This window comes from Podarcis melisellensis (assembly GCF_964234715.1).
Source record: "Podarcis melisellensis genome assembly, chromosome: 3".
NCBI lineage: Eukaryota > Metazoa > Chordata > Lepidosauria > Squamata > Lacertidae > Podarcis > Podarcis melisellensis.
In genome coordinates this window covers 30,151,063-30,172,030 of record NC_138530.1, presented here as the reverse complement: position 1 = coordinate 30,172,030, position 20,968 = coordinate 30,151,063, and the positions used below count along the sequence as shown (strand labels likewise).

Sequence of the window (20,968 nt, the reverse complement as noted above, 5' to 3'; positions counted from 1 at the left end):
TCCATGCTAGGAGATCTGGAGAATAGGAACTGAGATCTTGCAGCGGCATCCACGGAGCAATATTCAAGAGACCAACCACTTTGCAGATCAGATGAAAAATTTAGGAGTAAAAGGATATTTAAAGGTGAGGAGAGTTCCAAAGGATCCTTAAGATCATAATACTTATTTTTCATAGAAAACATTTTTAGCATTATTATTGCTATTATTAAGAGTGCTGCTCATTCTTCCACGTATAGCAGGGATGGGGAACTTTTTAGTTCACCATAGCGATTTTGCGTGGCAACTCCTTTGAAGTGCGTTTTCCAAGTGGTTTGCTTTGAACGTAATTCAGTGTGCAAGCCATGCTTTTGCCTTCCTCTCACCTGCTATCTCATGTGACTTTAGGGGTGTGGCAGGTGGGCATGGTTTGAGGAAGATGGTCTCACAAACATAATTAGGACCTCTGCAGGATTAGGTCCATGAGCCGGAGGTTCCTCAGCCTTTCTATTTCTCGTTGCGGAGATTTGTAGCAACGTCCATTACTCCTAGTAGAAGTTTCTTTGGTAAAACATATCCTTAATTACAGAATAGAGTTATTGTTTTGCTGTTTTATTTTAATTATTTGCTTGTTTTTATCCTGCATTTTATTCTGTGAACCGCCCTGAGAACTTTTGCTGAAGGGCAGTATATAAAATAATAATAATAATAATAATAATAATAATAATAATAATAATAATAGAGCAATGAATGCTGATGTAGTTCATGCAGCTTTGGGTTGTATCCGATGCTCTTGGAATGTGTGATTTCCGCTTCCTCTCCTCCTCCCACACTTTGCCTAAATCTGGTCCTTCAACCATATGAAGCACAGAGCAGGGGGCACAGCAGATGACAGGAGAGGAAGGGGAAGTGCCATTGCACACAAGGAATTCTCTTGTGCACATGGCACTGCAGCACTGGATGCAACTCTTTGAACTGGATATTATTAATTTTTTGTGTGTGTATGTGTGTGTGTGTGTGTATATATATATATATGTATGCAGGTTTTGGTGTCCTCGGGTGTCTTCCCGTGTAAAAGTTGGGGTGTCTAGGCGACGTTTCGACGAGGTCTCACTCGTCATCTTCAGGCTGGTGCTTTCGGCTTCTTGTTACTGGAACAGAGCAGGATCTCAGTGTTTGAGTTCCTATAAATATTGTTGAGGGGGTGTGGTGTATAGCCTCCAATGTTCTGGGCAGAGAGGAAGTTCCCAGGCTAGTGTGCCTTTTCTTCTTTTGTTCCTTAATTACTTGAGGGATATCTTGAGTGATTTCTTGAGTGATATCCTGAGTACCACTTAGGTGGGTCATTAGGTGTGGATTAGTTGCTAAAGTCTTTATAGGAACTCAAACACTGAGATCCTGCTCTGTTCCAGTAACAAGAAGCCGAAAGCACCAGCCTGAAGATGACGAGTGAGACCTCGTCGAAACGTCGCCTAGACACCCCAACTTTTACACGGGAAGACACCCGAGGACACCAAAACCTGCATTCCTGTACCCGTGAAAATCTACGAAAGCATATATATGTATATATATGCACAGTTCGGCACCTTGATCTCCAGTAAATTGACCCCATGTACATGCAAAAAAGTGTACCATTTGTATACTTGTAGAGTTCAAACTGGGAGTCCCTAAAAATTTTACCTGATTTTGTGTTAATTCCTTTATATTCAGTTTTCCACTCATTTATAATTCTATTTCATATCACTTGCATATTTTTTTTAAATGTTAAGCTAAACGGAGTAATTCCATTTTGGTTTACATTCAGAAGTCTAGTTCTTTTTCATTCTTTCTTGGTGTACAGAAGCTTTAGTCCCTGTTCCACTGGGTTGCTCCTGAGCCAGTTTGAACCTTGACTGGGATCCAGCGAGTGTTAGTGCATTTGCCAAGATTTGAATGGCGTGTGCTGATGTTAATTGCATCGCCAATTTGACAGTAGTCCCCCATTTATTTCCAGGTCCAGCATCATTCAAATGGCATATCCCTGTTGCTCTTGCAAAGCTGCCAAATTTTTCACTGAAAGTAGTGGGGAAACCCCCGATGTAGGAGGTCTCTGAGCCCATTGGGTTTGCATTGTAGCATTTTATTCAGAACCGCCGCTGCTGCTGCGGATTGTAAGCTAGGTTGAAATTGTTGTAGGTTTCTTTAGAGCACGCCTTCCACCTCCTGTGCAACGGCTTTGAGGATGAGGCTTATCAGAACCTGGTCCTGGCAGAAAGCTGGAAGTACGGAGAACAAACAGTCATTCAGAACAAAGAACTGAAACTCATTCAAGGTTACAGGGGGCTGCTGGACTATTCTAAGTGGTTGAAAAAGAAGGCGGACATGTTGGGGCTTGGTGAGTATGCGCCTTAGGGAAAATCGTTGCAGGACATAGACGGCCATGATTATTATGCTCAGCTCTTGAAATTGGAAGCAGAGAATGAGACTCTAATGCTGGACTTTGAATATGCACCTAAGTCCTAATAATGTTTTTATTGTCTGTCTGTTTTGTATCCCACCCAGAGCAAGGATGAATGAATAGAGGAATAGTCAGTATGAAACAATAATCAAGAACAACACACAAAATAATACTATACAGTGCAGCAGTCAGTGGTATTTGGACTACTAAACTGTCCTGAGGTCATAGTTAAATCAGAAGTCGTGTGTTTAGGATTTCAGCATTAAGCAATTGTTAGGGAGTAAGTCCAGTGACGCGGGTGGCGCTGTGGGTTAAACCACAGAGCCTAGGACTTGCCGATCAGAACGTCGGTGGTTTGAATCTCCGCCATGGGGTGAGCTCCCGTTGCTCGGTCCCTGTTCCTGTCAACCTAGGAGTTCGAAAGCATGCCAGTGCAAGTAGATAAATAGGGATCGCTCCGGCGGGAAGATAAACGGCGTTTCTGTGTGATGCTCTGGTTCGCCAGAAGTGGCTTAATCATGCTGGCCACATGAACCGGAAGCTGTCTGTGGACAAACGCCGGCTCCCTCGGCCTATAGAGCGAGATGAGCCTGCAACCCCAGAGTCGGTCACGACTGGACCTAATGGTCGGGGTTACCTTTACCTTTACCTTTACGTCCAGTGAACTCGACGGAACTTATGAACAAACATGCTTAGGATTGTGTTGTTAAGTCTGCCTTCCTCATCAGGTGAAGGTTAGTTTTTTTGAATAGTTTGTTGAGAGTTTTTTGCTCTTATCATCATTGCATCTGTACCGCAGGAACTCAAACTGAATGGCATTCTCAGTAAAGCAGACTTGACTGACGCTTTCATTTCAGTCTGCTTTGCCATTAAGTTTAATCAGATTCATTGGCTTGCAGTAAACATAAAGCTTAATCATCATTTGTTGCCTTAAGAGGTGGGTGGGGTTGCTCACCTGTCAACGTGGCCTCTAATAGTCCTCTGTTTGACTCTTTTGGGACCAGAAAGATATGTTGTGAATTTCTTCAGTTCTTCTCTTTCAGAAAGCTTTTTATTTTTATTTTTAGGGTGCTTGGAAAGTGAGATTAGTGTCATGATTTACCTGAGTTGCAGATCCCTGTGCTTAATATAAGAGGTTATATTATGCCTTGTCTTTCGCAGATGAGGACAGCTATGCAGTGTCTTCTATTCAGCAGGAAATGCGCATCTTGTACCGCCAGGCTAAAGTCAGCCTCAAGGAGATCATTAAAATTCCTGGAGTTTGGGATCCTTTTGTGATGTGTTATGTGGATGTAAGTAAGAGCATGCTTTACAATCAGCTTACTCCTCCCCCCCTTCTAAGTCTTGATCTAAGTAATTGCTGGCTGTTCCAAGTTTTTGTAGCTTGGGGAATACTAGAAAAACATCTTTCATAGCATTTAGTAAAATAAGACTCTGAAAAAGTGTCTAGAAAGCATTGGGGAGTCTTGGGACTTCTCTGTCATAACATATGATGATGTTCATTGGCTTTAAAAAATGTGGCTTTTAAAAAATACTAGATAGATTGCCAGTTCAAATGTAATGGCTAACTGGAGTTTGCTTGGATCAGGAAGCGAGATAATTGTAGGAGGAGAAAGCCTTCAGCCCCAAGTTTTGAACCCAATGACCAAACCATGGTTTGGCAATTTGATCCAAATGATATTCTCTCTCTCTCTCCCTTTCCCTCCCTCCCTCCCTCTCCTCTCTCTGTGTGCACCAAACCAGTCACATTTAGTGATATGTATATACAGCGGCGTAGCGTGGGTTGTCAGCACCCGGGGCAAGGCAAGTAATTTGTGCCCCCCAACCCATGGATTGCGCCCCCTTAACCGTATGCCTGGCACCCCCCCTCCACAGTGGGCGGCGACCCAGCGGCTCGATTCGGATTCGCACAGCCAGCACTGCAGTGAGAGAGAGTGAGTGAGCCAGGTAGGGGCAGAGAGCTGCAAGTGCGAGCGCCCCCCCAGATGTTGCGCCCGGTGCGGCCGCCCCCCTGCACCCCCCACGCTACGCCACTGTGTATATATTATCCAGCCATAAGTTCCCACTTGGATTTTACTTTTTATTCTAAAGCTCTTATTTCTGATCCATTAAATTGGATTATTGCAGTGTATTCTATGCGGGGCTTCCCTTGTGCTTGACCCAGAAGCTGCAGTTAGTGCAGAACGCTGCAGCACAGTTGCTGATAGGAGTGAGACCTTGCCTGCCTATAACACCTCTGCTCAGAGGTCTGCACCCGGCTGCCAGGCCAAGTTCAAGAGGTTACAATTAGTATATGAAGCCCTTAACAGCTTGGGACCAGTTAACAGCTTGGGACCAGTTAATACCCCTATAACAGACGTACCTCGACTTCCAAAACATTCAACTTCCAAGGCGTGGAAGTCCTGTCTTCAGCTTCCAAAAGAACGTTCTAAAACTGGAACAATAACTTCCGGTTTTTGACCATTTGGGAGCCAAAACATTCGGCAACTAAGCCATTCGAGTTCCAAGGTACGACTGTATAACCACTTAGCCCCTTCAGTCTGTGGAACTGGTACTGTTACAGTTCCTCAAAATACTGATTCCACACTTGTAAGAAATGGATAGTTTCGTGTGGAACTTTGGAACTCCTTGTGTATTGGCATCAGGCAGGCACCTTCATTGTAATCTTTCTAGTGTCAGCTTAAAACATTTTTGTTTAGGTAAGACTATCCAGACACGTTGAAGTTAAACACGCTTTATTTCTTTTTAGCTGCTTGCTGTTGATTTTAATCTTTTGAATATTTTTAAATACTTCATTTTAACTGTGTTTTATCAATAATTTAAATGGTGTGTTTTTTTGTAAAGTGCTTAGAGGGTTTTTTTTTGTTTTTTTAGAATCAAGTGGTATACAAATTTTGTTTAAAAAATCATTTCAGTCATCTGATCGCTGACTGTATTGTGTTCACTTGAGAAGATTTTTCTTTCGGTGTTTTTTTTCCTTGTTGCAAAACACTCTTTTGGGTACCTCAAGGTGTCCCCAACCTTAAATAATCAGCTGTACATTTGTGTGTTTCCTCAGATGCTGGAATATTATGAGGAGTATGAAGAAGCAAGAGAAGTGTTGAGCGAATATGCATATAATTCCAGATTTCCTCCAAACCCTAATGCACATGTCTTCTTATATCAGTTCCTAAAGAGAAGGGGTGAATCGAGGAAAACTCAGATGTCTGCACTCCAGGTATTATATTCAGGCCTTATTTAATGGTCACCATTTAATTGTGTAGCAGTTAGACTGTCGGACTAGGAGCTGAGAGACCAGAGTTCAATTTCCTGCTCAGCCATGAAGCTCACTGAGTGACCTTTTGCCAGTCACTGTCTCTCAGTCCAGCCCTCCTCACAGGGATTGTTGTGAGGAGAAATTGGAGAGGTGGAAAACCATGTATGCCAGCCACCTGGAGCTCTTGGAGGGAAAGTGAGATATAAAAGTAATTAAATTTTAAAATGTCACAGTAATCCATTAACTGTGGCTCATTATGACATGAGGTTGAGGTACACTGTGTCTGGAATGGCTATGAACAACAACAACATTGTTTATAGGCTAACAATTAGCCTATGAACAATGTTGTTGTTGTTAATTATTATTATTTTAATTATTTATTATACACACATACATGGAGATTTGTTTTCCTGTAAGCACGCTGTAAATTCAATTTTCAGACCCCCTCAGACTTGATGTTGCAGAATTGCAGAAGAAATTCTTTGTCCCTAGTATACTTAGGCTATAAAGTGAAATTATTGGACCAATCCAGTCCCCTGCTATAGTGAACTTTGGCACAAGCCTCTGCTCATAATTTGTCCGTTGAAACTGGTGGGATAGGGAAGTGCATAAGTTTGTCTCAAGATGGATATTTAGTGTCTTTGTCTTTGTCTTTTTAGATTTTGCACGAACTTGTCCCTTCTCACGAACTGATGCTGGAATATTACGCCATGCTGAAAAAGTCAAGTAAGGCGTTTAAATTATTGTGCTTTAAGATACACAGAATTAGGATCAGGTTGCCTCCCTGCCCTCCCCCCTTAATGCGATTCGCTCTTAATTTCAGAAAAAAGGAAAAACCAGAAGCTACGGCTGGAAGTTATTTTTGCAGCCTTGGACTCTGCTGGGTGGAAGGAGAATGTCAAAGCCTGGAGCTGCTTGGCAAAGGAGATCGTAGAAATATTGCAGAAGTGGGTGAATGGTGAAATCAGCTGCCCCATGTGATGTATCTCTTGCCTGACTGCACCTCTGCAGACTGCAGATGGTGCACTGCGGATATTTGACTGCCCCCTCATTCAAAAACTTCCCAACATATTTGAAAATATGTCAGGGGAAGGCTTCAGACACTTTTACCTGCATTCAAAACTGCACCAGTTTTCTAATGGGATATAATTGGTTATTTTTTTTAAGCTGTTTTCATTTCATAATACCTTTTAGTTCATTTAGTTCATTCAGCTTGGTGGATTTCTGGGTCCTTGCGACCTGGGACCTCCAAAATGTTGTCATTTGTGGACTTTAAGGTCCTCCGCGGGGCATACCAGGAGAGGCGGCCCCGTAGGTACATGGGTCCTAGGCCGCATAGGGCTTTAAAGGTCAAAACTAGCACCTTAAACCTTTTAACCTTTAAAGCCCTATATGGCCTAGGACTCTCGTACCTACAGGACCGCCTCTCCTGGTATGTAGACCTTACAATCTACAAATAACAAAACCCTGAGTATCCTGAGCCCCAGGGAGATTAGACTGGCCTCGACCAGAGCCAGGGCCTTTTCGGCCGTGGCCCCGGCCTGGTGGAATGCTCTCTCACAAGAAACTAGGGCCCTGCGAGAGTTGACATCTTTTTGCAGGGTCTACTTCCATAGATCCAATGGACTCCCCCCGTCTCCCGAGCACTGCATTCCCTGTGTAACCAAAACCTCAGCAATTTGTTAACTTATTTTATACATAACAATATATCTTCCATTTTATCGTGTTATCTGATATAAACATTTCAGTACAATTGCATTAATTTTTAATTTCCACACAATAAAAATATTTCATTATCTCACTTCTGTCTTATAGTGTCTTATTTATCAATTCAGAAATTTGCCGATACTGAAGCTATACCTTCCTAGAAAGGAGCATTTTTTAACATTCATACAACTTATAATGCTTTTTCAAATAGTCCTTAAAATTTTCCCAAACTTCCTCCGTTTCTTCTTCTCCCGAGTCTCGAATTCTGCCAGTCATTTCAGCCAACTCCATATAGTCCATCAGCTGCGTCTGCCATTCTTCCAATGTGGGTAGATTTTGTGTCTTCCAGTGCTTTGCCAACAAAATCCTCGCTGCTGTAGTAGCGTACATAAAGAAAGTTCTATCTTTCTTGACCATCCTCTGGTCTACCATGCCCAGAAGGAAGGCCTCCGGTTTCTTAGGTAAGGTGAATCTCAGCACCTTTTTTAGTTCATTATGTATCATTTCCCAGAAGGCCTTCACTTTCGGGCAGGTCCACCAGAGGTGTAAAAATGTCCCTTCCTCTTCCTTAGATTTCCAACATTTATTATCGGACAGGTGATATATCTTTGCAAGCTTGACTGGGGTCATGTACCACCGGTATATCATTTTCATAATGTTTTCCTTCAAGGCAGTACATGCCGTGAATTTCATTCCGGTGTTCCATAACCTTTCCCAGTCTTCAAACATAATGTTATGCCCCAAGTCCTGTGCCCACTTTATCATAGAGGATTTGACAATCTCATCCTGTGTGTTCCATTTAAGCAGCAAGTTATACATTCTCGAAATTAGCTTAGATTTTGGCTCAAGCAACTCTGTTTCTAGTTTCGATTTTTCCTCCTGAAAACCCACTTTTTTGTCTGCTTTAAAAACTTCCTGGATTTGAGCATAATGCAACCAATCTCGCACCTTGTTTTTTAACTTTTCCATACTCTGTAACCTCCATTTATCTCCAATTTTTTCAATTATTTCCCAATATTTAGGCCAGTGGGCCTCCATATTGAGTCTTTTACGTGCTTTGGCCTCCATCGGTGAGAGCCACCTCGGAGTTTTACTCTCCAATAAGTCTTTATATTTTGACCAGACCATGAAAATTGCCCTTCTGACAATATGGTTTTTGAACAATTTATGAACTTTAACCTTGTCATACCACAAATATGCATGCCACCCAAAAGCATTATCAAATCCCTCCAGGTCAAGGACATCGGTGTTCTCCAATAAAATCCAATCCTTCAACCAGCAGAGGGCTGCAGCTTCATAATATAACCTCAAGTCCGGCAGGGCAAACCCCCCTCTTTCTTTCGCATCTGTTAGTATTTTAAACTTTATTCGGGGCTTTTTGCCCTGCCAGACAAATTTAGATAAATCCCTCTGCCATTTTCCAAAACATTCCACCTTATCCACGATCTGGAGGGCCTGAAACAAAAATAGCATTTTCGGCAATACATTCATCTTTATAGCAGCTATTCTGCCCAGCAAGGAAAGTTTTAATCTTGACCATATTTCCAGATCTCTTTTGATCTCTGACCAACATTTCTCATAGTTGTCCTTAAATAAATTCAAATTTTTGGAGGTCAAATGGACCCCTAGGTACTTTACTTTTTTGACCACATTTAGTTCTGTTTCTTTTCTGAACTCCTCTATTTCAGTAGTTGTCAAGTTTTTTGCTAAAACTTTAGTTTTTTGTTTATTCAGCTTGAATCCCGCCACCCGACCAAAGTCAGAAATTAATTCTAACGCTCTTTTAGTACTAGAGGCTGGCTCCTGTAATGTTAATACCAAGTCATCTGCAAAAGCTTTCAGTTTATATTGTTTCTCTCCGACCACAATTCCCTGTGTCAACCGGTCATTTCTAATCATGTTCAATAGCACCTCCAGGACTGAAATAAACAACAGAGGAGATAGAGGGCACCCCTGTCGTGTCCCTTTTTCAATTTTGAACTCCTCTGTCACCACGTTGTTTACTATCAATTTAGCTTTTTGTTCTGAATAAATTGCTTCTATTCCATTTTCAAACCCCCGCCCTACTCCCATCCTTTCCAAATTTTTCTTCATAAACAGCCAAGAAATGTTGTCAAAGGCCTTCTCCGCATCAATAAAAATCAACACCGCTCTTGTGTTTGAATTAATCTGTAAAAACTCCAAAATGTCAATGATGTTTCTTGTGTTGTCAAATAAATGCCTACCAGGGAGAAAGCCTGCTTGGTCCTTATGAATCACTTCATTTAAGACTTTCTTAAACCTACTTGCCAAAATGTCTGCAAAAATTTTGTAATCCACATTTAGGAGTGAGATAGGACGGTAGTTTTTAAGTTGAGTTTTTTCAGATTCTAGTTTTGGGATCAACGTGATGAAAGCTTCTTTCCACGTTTCCGGTGCCTTCCTCCCCTCCATAATCTGGTTGCAAACTTCCAGCAATGGTTGTATCAATGAATCCTTCAGTACCTTATAATATTTGGAAGTAAGCCCATCAGGTCCCGGAGATTTGCCCAGTTGAAGGTTCTGAATGGCGCATTCAATTTCTTGAGTTGTAATATTACAGTTCAGGATTGCTCTCATTTCTTGGGGTATTTTTTGTAATCCATTAGTTATAACAAATTGGTCCACCTCTGAGCTTTTTTGTGGCCTTTGAGAATAAAGTTCTTTGAAATATCTCTGGAAGGACTTTCTAATTTCGTCGGGTTTCTGAACCATTCTCCCTTCAATCTCTAGATTTGTAACTGTGTTAAGTTTTTGTCTCTTTTTCAACTGCCAAGCCAACAATTTTCCACATTTGTTAGCAGATTCAAAGGATCTTTGTTTCATTTGTTTAATTTTCCATTCCACCTCTTGATTTATCAGTTTCGAATATTGTGCCTGGAAAAACTTCACTTCTCTCAATACTTCCTTTGATTTAGGCCTGGATCTCAGTTTTCTCTCTCCTTCTCTTATTTTCTCCAAGATCTTCTCCTTCTTTTCATTCCAGAGTCTTTTTTTAATCGTGTTCTGTTGTATTAGAAACCCTCTTATAACTGCTTTGCTTGCGTCCCAGATTATTCTTTTTTCCACATTTGTCTTTAAGTTTATTTCAAAATAGTCCTTTAAAACTTTTTGGGCCTTCTTAACAATCTCCTGATCTCTTAACAAAGCGTCATTCATTCTCCATCTGAACGATCCGGTTGTATTTAGTCTCAATTCCATTCTCAAGGCGTTGTGGTCGGAGCAGGTTTTTGGGCAGATTTCCACTTTTCTGGTCTTAGGTGCCAGCCCTCTAGTTATCCATATTTGGTCGATTCGCGTCCATGTCATATGGGCCTCAGAAAAAAAGTTCCTTCTTTCCCTAGAGGGTTCTTGATCCTCCATATGTCAATCAAATCCAAATTGTCAGTCATTTCAAAAAAGGTTTTTGGTAGTCTGCCATCTTTCGTTATATTAGCACTTTGTGACTTATCCATATTCACTGAGGCGACACCGTTCATATCTCCCAACATGATAATGTTGTTATAGTCCAAATAGTCCAGCATAATCTCGTGCAGCTTCTTAAAAAATTCCGATTTTCCATCATTTGGGGCGTAGATTCCTAGAATTAAAAACTTTTCTCCTTGTGTCTGGATTTCAATTGCCAAAATTCTGCCCTGTTCATCTTTAAATACAAATTTTGGGGACAAGTTCTCCTTTGCATAAATCACCACTCCTCTTTTCTTAACTTTATCCGATGAAATAAATTCTTGGCCTAACCTTTTATTGATTAACACTTTTCTGTGGAGTCTTGTCACATGCGTTTCTTGCAGGCAAATAATGTCCAATTGTTCTTTTTTCAAAATATGAAATACTTTTCTGCGTTTTTCTGGAGAATTCCCGCCATTTATATTCCAACTAAGAAGCTGTAGAGACATCCCGGCCTACTTCTTGGGTATCACAGTTGGGTATCTAATTTGTCGTCCTTTTCCGGAAGCTGTGGTGCCGGGCCGCCTCCAGATGGTATGGATCCTGGTGGTAATCCCGGTGGTGGAGGCCAGGAATCTGCAGCTCTCTTTTGGAGGTCCTCCTCGTTGTCGTGTAGGAACTTCTGGTGGTCTTCTGGTGTTTTAATTCTTACCTTCTTTCCTCTATAGGTGAATGACAGACCTTGAGGAAATTCCCACCTATAAGGGATTGCGTTGTATCTTAACAATTTGGCCAAGTCTGTGTATGTGGCTCTAAGGTCCAACAAATATTTAGGAATGTCTCTATAAATTTCTGCCCTTTTGCCTTCAACTTCCAGGGATTTTTTAAAATGTTGGCCTAATATCTTGTCTCTTTCCTCTCTTGTTCTCAAACAAACCAAACAGTCTCTGGACTTATCTTTCTTAACCGATCTTCCCAGTCTGAAGGCCGTCACAATCCTGAAATCTTTATCTTCTTCAACCCCCCAAAATTTAGAAAACAACTCCGTCAAGAATTTCTCTAGGTTGCCCTGTTCCAACTCTGGGACAGCCCTCAGCCTAAGATTACATTCCTTACTTTTCAGTTCCACCATTGACAGGTAGGCTTGCTGTTCTCCTACCTGTCTTTTCAAAGGTCTTACTTCCCCTTTGATCTCTTCCACCTTCTTGCACGCTTGCTCAGCTTTTTGATTGGCTTCCGCAGCTAGTTTGTAGTTCTCCGCCGTAGCTCCTTGCAGTTTCTCAATAGCCTGAGTGTGCTGCGAAACCTGATCTGTTAACTTGCTGATAGTAGATGTAGCTCTATCAATTTTAGATGACTGATCGTCCACCTTCTTATTCAGAAGTGCCAGTTGTTCCAAAATTTGTTTCAAGACTGGATCAGTTCCTCCAGCTGCCATTTCTTCTGTAGCAGGCGTTTCAACTTCTTCCTCCTGCGCCGTCAGCACAGTTGGCACCGAGGATCTACGATGATGAATCAAGGTTGTTTGGACAAGCTGCCCAGCTCTCTTATCTTTTTTCTTTTCTTTAGCTTCCTCAGCTAAAGCTTCCTTAGCTTTAGCTGCTCTTGTTTTCGCTGGGCCACTCATTCCCCAGCTGCTGTTCAAGGTCAAATAGTCTTTCAATCCATGAGAAAGGCAAGCCCAGAGTATAAACAATTAAACCACAAAAAATCCCAATAGGATACAGTTCCCAGACCTCAATGCCTCCGCAAATCCACTAGGGGGGGTTTTCATAGGAAAGAAAGTTTCTTTTCCACCATCAAAGCTCCTATTTCAGCTGAAGTCCCCAAGTTCAGAAAGGAGGCTTTCAGAAAGTTCTGTTTCAAATTAGTGCCACAAGGTAACGGAGAGGTTTCAATGACAGTATTAAAGCGATAGTGTATCCATCAATGCAACAGTTTATGTTAAGAAAAAAGTTTCAGCAGCCTGACAGTACTCCTTTACAACACTGGCAGTCCAATAACTCGGTTATCCCCTTCAATTCCACATCTCTTCACAGTAGGAGGAGGATTCTCTAACACAATGAACCAAAAAATTTACTTCTTCACTCCTTTCAATTTCTAGAAACACACAGTCTATTAATGCCCCTTCTTACTTCTTTCAAAGTCTCTTTTTAGCGCTTCAGCCCGCATCGGGTTCTTTTGCTTTGCTCTGATTAGCAGGACCGGAAGGCGGACTTCCTGTTACTCGCCTCCCGTTTTCAGCCGAAATAGACAAATTTAAATTAATCCTTAATCAGTTCTTTGGTACCCCTTACTCACGGGTAGATTGCAGCCAATTTCGATGTTTTTCAAGAAGAAAGGTCGGCGCTCATCAGCAACAGCAGCGCGGCTTCACTTCCGCGAAAAGAGCGATGAACTCACAGCGCCGCTCCCCCGTTCACGATCCGGAGCCTCTTACGAGGTCCCTTCCTCGCTTCTGGGGGGGCTTCTGGCACCCGCCGAGTCCCACGGCCACAGGCTCGCTCTGCCTGCGGTTTATCTGAATGGGTCTCCGCTTCGCCGTAGCGGACGACCCTTTTTCGCGGAGCCCCTCTTCACTGAGTAAAGAGGACCGCCATTGCCGTTTTGCGCCGCCTCCGGAAGTCTAAACCTTTTAACCTTTAAAGCCCTATATGGCCTAGGACTCTCGTACCTACAGGACCGCCTCTCCTGGTATGTAGACCTTACAATCTACAAATAACAAAACCCTGAGTATCCTGAGCCCCAGGGAGATTAGACTGGCCTCGACCAGAGCCAGGGCCTTTTCGGCCGTGGCCCCGGCCTGGTGGAATGCTCTCTCACAAGAAACTAGGGCCCTGCGAGAGTTGACATCTTTTTGCAGGGTCTGCAAGACAGAACTGTTCCACCAGGCCTTTGGCCGGGTTCAGTCTGACTCATTTTCTCTTTGTATGAACAAGTACGAAGGAGGTTTCCCAGCCCGCTCATAATATCAGTGGAAATAATTGGTCCTGATGCGTATTAACCGCTTTCAATTTTAACTTGAGGATGGCCATTTGTCCAGTCTAATTTTAATTTATTTGAATTAATTTTGGGATGCATTTTAATTGTTTGTTTATTTTTATGTATATTGTGTTTTATATGATGTTAGCCGCTCTGAGCCCAGCTCTGGCAGGGGAGGGCGGGATACAAATAATAGTAATAATAATAATAATAATTTATTATACAGCCCTGCATTCATGAAAGATACTAGCCTACAAAAAGTAGCTTATCTTTTTTTCCACCCCACTCCATGCGGCACCAATTTATATCAAAAATGTGCAGAGCAGGTTGCATGTTTTTCTTCTTGAATTTAGGACATTAACTGGAAACTGAACATGTTTTCACTGCAAGGGCTCAGCCAAAAACAAGAGGTTGCATTTTAATATTAGTAATGCACCCTTTTAAATCACTGAGTTAAATAACCATAAGTAATCTTCCATGCCCCTGAAATAGGGATAGCCAACGTGGCAAACTATAGTAGTTGGAGACGATGGGAGCAGCCGTCCACAACATCTGGAGAGTACTACACTGGCTCCTTCTAGCCTAAAACTCCAAACGAAAAAGGGAAGTTTGGACCATGATGAGATTGCCTGTGCACAGAGCTTGGTAGAGCCAAGCATAAGTAATACACACATCCTAGCCTAGCTTAGTTGTGTTCTGGCACAGTCTGACCCCCTCCTTCTGTAACCCTCATAGAACTCTAGCCCAATGGTTGCCATTAATTTGACTCTGAATTGATTTTAGAATGAATTGATTTTAGAATGTATTTCAATTAATTGATTATGATTTTATGTAAACTGTGTTATTTTTTCTGTTGTTAGCTGCCCTGAGCCTGGCTCCGGCTGGGGAGGGCGGGATAATAATAATAATAATAATAATAATAATAATAATAATAAAATAAAATAATGGCAGGATAATAATAATAATAATAAGTACAAAAATCTATCAGCATTCAGCATGGATCTGACTGAGATACACTCTCTTCTCTCTCCCTCTCTCCCCCTCCCCCTCCCTACCCCCAGCTCTGACAAACAGCTTCACTGGCTCAAAAACAAGTGGGCATCTCGAAAGGACTGGTGGCCAGCCTTGCATTTCAGCCTTTATTTGGCAAAAAGGAATTGGCAGGAAGATGAATGTCTTGCTTGTGAAAAAGTACTGGTGGCTGGAATGCTGATGGGAAAAGGTAACTGCCTCCCTCGCAATATATGTTCTGTCTCCTGTATACATACAATAATTAGAATCCTGGCAAAGCGTATATTGCATAAAGCTTTATCTTGTATCTTCTGCCTTTAACTGCGACCACCTTTATCCTTGCACCAGCCCTGTGAGATGGGTCAGACTGAGAAATATGGCTGGCCCAAGGTTGCCCACTGAAGGAGGATTTAAACACTGGTCTCCCAGCTTCTAGTCTAACACTAAATCTATTGCTCCACACTGCCATTTGGTGCATAGAACTTTATCAAGTAACATAAGCAAAAGTGATTGGTTTTCGCACCAAGGCAGTTAGCATCTAAAGTTCTCCAAGCAGAAACGACAAAAGGAAGAGGCAACTGTTGTTAAAAGTTCTTAGGCTTTCTTTCAGCTTGGACTGTGGAGTTTAGCCAAAAGCTTCAAAGAAGAGATCAATTTTGAGGAGTGATGCGAGGAAAGAAAGAGAGGTGGAACTCTGTAGATGCCCCAAGAGAGCATTCCACCTTTAGCCTAGTTGAAGCATCAGTTATTACAGTGGGATTTACTTCCTCCCTTTTGTAGGAAGGAAATTTGAAAGACCATACAAAATGTGGGAAGTTAATGAACCTCGTATTACTTCTTACATGTGTTATTTTCTCCTTCAATGGAGAGGAGAGGCAATTCTAGCTGCTGATGGGAATACCATGCATACTGCTAGTTACTCATTAGTTGAGCCCAAAAAAAGCAAGATGATGCATTTTCTTTTGCATGTACAAAACCCAGCAGCCATCAGACCCACTACTTTGGGGTCCCAGGGCAGGTTGCACCAACTGAAACACAACGTTATTGTGCAAGTACAATATTGCAAATCGCTGGATTCAAAACCTGCGGGATCAGAGATTCTCAGAAGACTGGGGTAAATTTACAGACTATTTGAAAAGTAATTGTGATCGACAGATTATGCTAGTAGGTTTGCAAGAAGTTTTGTAAGGTGAATTATTAGAAATATTGCAAAAAAGACAATGAGGGAAATTATTAGTTAAATATAATTAAAGGTAATATGAAATTATGAAATGCATAATAACTGTTAAGAGAAATTCATCAGAGGTGTTGACGGAAGTCCGAAAAATATTGTATAAAATGTGAAGTTCTGTGGTATGAATGTTAATTAATATGTTAAAAACTAATAAAAATGTATTAAAAAACAACAACCCAGCAGCCATCAGGCCCCCTCATGGAAACATCTAACATGAGAGATGAGCACATGGTCTGTAGATTAATAGTGCTGTTTGTCAGTATCTTAAACTCTATACAGTACCTTCAAAGCTCTTGTAATAATGGTCTAGATAATTTTTTTAAGAAAATGACTTTCAAACCTCATCAGGCTTCTGCATTGGGACCTTCTCATTAAGCAAAGTGACTTCCAGATGTAGGCTAATGTCGCTGGATTATTTGCTCCACATTATAACAATACTGAAGAAATAATTTACCCATATTTTTTCTATACATTGAGATTTTGACACTTGTGTACTGAGGTTTGAGGATGCTCAGTGGGATTTTTTTATTCTTCTCCCTCTCCATCCTTTCAGAAGCTCCATGTCATAATCACAACATGTTCTTAAGGGTCTGATTGTGTCCAGTTAGTCTTATCCCATTCATGCATTCTAATGCTATTTTCACTTTTCTGTGTGTCTAGATTGCAAATATTTTAGATACGTCATGCGACAAGGTTGCGAAGCCAATAAGAAAAAGTTCAAACCGTTGAAGACATTTGTGAAAAAACACAGCTGGGTCAGTTTGAAGATTGTCTGATATTTGATTGTTTTTAGAGGCGAAATCCCTTTTCTTTTCTTTTTGGAATTATACCCCTCCTCCGATTGTACATGTTTTGCTCTGCATACAGATCTCCCCTGCAATGAAAAAACCTTGTAGATAATTGACAACCATTTTTTTAAAAAATGAAGTTCCAGTTTTATAATAAATCTTTCCAAAGGAATTCGGCTTTGAGTCATTGCTAAAATAAAACTTCACAGGAAACACATTTTATCATTTATCTTTCAAAGTCTCCATATAAAAACCTTTGAAATATGTTCTTGAATTGATGGTGCTTGTGTGTGTGTGTGTGTATGTGTATCTATAGCAGGCAATATATAATATAGACAGGCTGTGACTACAGCTTGCCTTGCATCCTATAACAATAGTGTAGAATTGTTTGCCCTTAGAAATTCTTCTAGTCACCCATCATGGAATTAAAAGAAGAGGCCCATACCAGCCCATTCTATGCACTGTTGTTAACACATGTCTTTAAGAACCTGTCTGTGCCATAGCTGTCAAGTGTCCCTTATTTGAAGGGACAGTCCCTTATTCCAGCGCCATGTCCTGCTGCTGTCCCTTATTGATGGATGTCCCTTAAATTTCCCTTAAATGATGTCCCTTAAATTTCAAAGGAAGTAGCTCCTCTCCCTCCCTCTCTGCCGGCCAGGGAGGAGGGAGGCTTCGTCTGTGTTGCTTGGCTGTGTTGCTCACCCAATAAGAAGTCTAAGAACGACTGGGGGGGTGGAGCTTGCATGCCTTGTGTGTGGCTAGTTAATGCAAGCTGAGGGAGGTTTTGAATGCTGGACACCGTTTTGTTGCACGTGCTGCTGCAAACTTTGCAGTGCAAAGCCAGGCCGGGGAGCCATCTTAAGTCGAGGCTGCATAGGCCTTGTGGTGCATGTGATTCAGATTCTATTCAGTTGAACCTCTGGTTACAAAGTGTTCTCGAAGCTACCAGCATGAATTTGACCAGACTGCAGGAGGACAGGAAGACTGGAGTGCCTGGAACAGGTGAGGCTGCAGGTCCCTTATTTTGGCTGCTGGTCCCTTATTTTCAAATCTGTAAGTTGACAGCTATGGTCGGTGCGCATGCACTTTGCACATTTAAACACATTTTTGAGAGAGGTAGAGGCTTTCTGGTGCCAATTGACTTGCAGGCACTTCTGCCCTCCTTGGGTAACAAAAATGGAGACAGCAGCTGGTACACTGTGTCTGGTAACTCGGTAGGTAGCAAGATGTTCAGACCTCAAGTCACTATGCATGGTTGAGCTACACGTACATTAGGCAAGTCAGGGAAACCCAGGGTAACCCCAAGAAATTCTGCTGTGTCCATTTAGCAACTTTTGTGTACATTATGAACATTTAGCAAATATGCACAACTAACTTGGGTAATCCAATGCATTGCCATCTGCCTACTAGACATTGCATTCTGCAAGACCAGCGGCTTCTCGGAGGTATCCGAGGCATCCTTTCAGTCCAAAAGTTCATACCATAAGGGCTAGAAACATGTTCTTTTTCAAAACAAAAGAAAACTTAAGAATCCCAGGAATCTGAATGTTGTACCCAGTAGAACTATTTCTTTGCTTGTGCTGCACTGCGGCATTCAAACATATGAAATGCTTTCTTTAGGATGGAGCTTGTGAATGGATTAATTAATCTCTCTCCACCCCCCACGCACCTTCCTGCCGGTCATGGTCATCACTTTGGCACAGTCTTGAATTGTGACTTCATCAGAAGTCTGACTTGGGAGAGTGGCTTGCGGAGGCACCCTGCAGAGAATGTCTAGACTCCGGTTGCCTTCAGACTGTCACTACTTTGCAGGAAGGATTCAACTGGAAATTCAGGTTTGTGCATTTAAAGTGGATTACAGTGCTCTGGTGCAACAGATCCACTTTAAAAACACACCTTTTGTGGTTAGCAAAGTGATGGGGAAATAAAAGTATGGGATAAAGAACAATTGACAGAACAATGTATAACTCCTGTGCAAACCAATCAGGATGAATGTCCAGGGGTGAAACTAGGCTTTATTTTATCTGGGTCAAAGACACAGTTTGACACCCCCCCCCCTTGTGCATTTGCTGGGAGGCTGGGAACCTCAATGGTGCCCCCTGGAGGCTTCATCACCCGGGGCCAAAACCCCAGCTAGCCATCCCCCCCAGTGGTTATGGTTCTGTGAATGTCCCTTGATAACTTCCCTGCAAATACATGGAAACAAATGTTTAATAGAGTGGACATAAGTGAGAGAACTGCTACAAGTGGTGCAAAGTACATTTTGTATTGGTGGAATACAGCAACAACGCCATGCATTGGAGGAGGTCAAAGAAGCAGCGTGGAACTGGAATGTGCTTTTAAATGGTATCACTTAAATGACAAACGCAGTATATTATTGACTTCATCAAGTTACAACAATGGGAACTGAATTACATAATACTACTATTGTCATTTGTGCATAACCTATTCTTCATCTAAATCAGTGATGGAGAAACTGCAGATACGTCTGGGGATGTCCACTGTCTGAAGCCCAGAAGATCTGTTGTCAGTCAACATACTGAGCTAGATGGACCAATGATCTGAGTTGGTATAAGGGAACATTCTGTGTTCTAGATATATCCCTGGCATCTCGTGTTAAAAGGTGCTCAGGAAACAAGGGATGTGAAACCCACCCACCCACATCTCAAAGGAAGATGGAGGAAGCTTGTTTTCTCCTGCTCTGGAGAAGAAGACCAGAACCAATGGATTCAATTTACAAGAAAGGAGATTCTGCCTAAACACCAGAACTTTCTGGTAGTAAAAGTTGTTCAACACTGGAAAGAACTCCCTCAGAAGGTGGTGGACTTTCTTTCATTGGATGTTTCTAAGCAGAGGTTGGATAGCCACCTGTCATGGATGCTTACTTGAGATTCCTGCATTGCAGGCAGTTAGACTAGATGACCCTTGAGATCCATTCTGATGCCAGTCAGATAGAGTATAGTGGACCAGATGGACAAAATTGGTAAAAGTCAGCACCTTGTGTTCATTTGGGTAGAATAAAAGACAGTATTTTTTCATCTGCAGCACTGGATAAACCCGCATTGTAAAAGTTGTTCCCAGGCTTCCTAGGTGATGTTTTCACTAATCGCAGATCTTTTGCAAGTCTGCCACCCGTTGATATGCTTTTTGTTTTTGAAATAGCATTCACCACATTTTTGCAGGGGTCACGGTGGCCTTTTGCAATTTGGCAGGCAAAGCTAGCATTCTTAAAGGTGCATGTTGTCAACCTATGAAGGAAGCGCTGTACCTGTGTGTGGAAGTGTAACCAAAAGTACTAGTTTTAAATCTGAAAGCCTCTGAGCAGAGAAGCAAATTTTACTTTTGTTCATATTTACTAGAGCTTTCCAGCATTAACCCTTATATCTGCACAGATGCCAACGCTTACCTTGGTTAGTCTTTTGGGTGGGGCTCAGAGCAGGTAAAGGGGTACAGCCAGGAGCCAGAGCTCAGATCTGACGGCGGAGTCCAACACAAACACTGTTCTCCCAAAATGTACAGCTTTTAATTTTTTTTAAAGGTCAGGAAGGGAAGGAGGGTGGGTAGAAGCAACTCAAACTAGATTGCCCCTGAAGCAACAAACCTGGCCATGTTTTTCTGGCAACTGATCATTTTTGATTATCAGCAGCTTCATGTTCAGAGTCTTAAAAGTCTTGTTAGTCAAAGTGAACAAAACCAGTAAGAGCAAATTAGGCATAAATCTTTACAGGACCAACCCATGTTCAATATGGGGCTATGAGCTGGGATAGCTCAGTTGATAGAGCATGAGACTCTTAATCTCAGGGTTGTGGGTTTGAGCCCCACGTTGGGCAAAAAAGATTCCTGCATTGCAGGGGGTTGGACTAGATGATCCTGATGGTCCCTTCCAACTCTACAGTTCTATGAGTCTATGAATTCATTTCTGAACACTGAATGTAATTAGGGTAATAAGTAGTGCTTGGGGAGGGTACAAAAATTCTCTCTCTCTCTCTCTCTCTCTCTCTCTCTCTCTCTCTCTCTGTGTGTGTGTGTGTGTGTATACATATGTGCCAAGGTGGCAAAAAATAAATAAGTCAAAATCAGTGGCGTAGTGTGGGTTGTCAGCACCCAGGGCAAGGCAAGTAATTTGCACCCCCTAACCCATGGATTTGCGCTCCCTAACCCGTGGATTTGCG

The 20,968-nt window shown here is 42.0% G+C and overlaps 1 protein-coding gene across 5 annotated transcripts in view; it reads left to right on the top strand.

Annotated features, from left to right (window-relative positions):
- The window catches only part of TAF1A (TATA-box binding protein associated factor, RNA polymerase I subunit A), a 48,816-nt gene extending 31,798 nt beyond the window's left edge, over nt 1-17,018 (top strand). For all 5 annotated transcript variants that reach the window (XM_081904201.1, XM_081904198.1, XM_081904200.1 and 2 more), the window contains 8 exons: nt 11-124; nt 2,152-2,350; nt 3,575-3,705; nt 5,472-5,630; nt 6,329-6,395; nt 6,493-6,616; nt 14,825-14,985; nt 16,669-17,018. In XM_081904201.1, the coding sequence (XP_081760327.1) occupies nt 11-124; nt 2,152-2,350; nt 3,575-3,705; nt 5,472-5,630; nt 6,329-6,395; nt 6,493-6,616; nt 14,825-14,985; nt 16,669-16,784 (1,071 nt within the window). In that variant the 3' untranslated portion in view covers nt 16,785-17,018. The remainder of the gene's footprint in view (nt 1-10; nt 125-2,151; nt 2,351-3,574; nt 3,706-5,471; nt 5,631-6,328; nt 6,396-6,492; nt 6,617-14,824; nt 14,986-16,668) is intronic.
- Nucleotides 17,019-20,968: the final 3,950 nt, after the last annotated feature.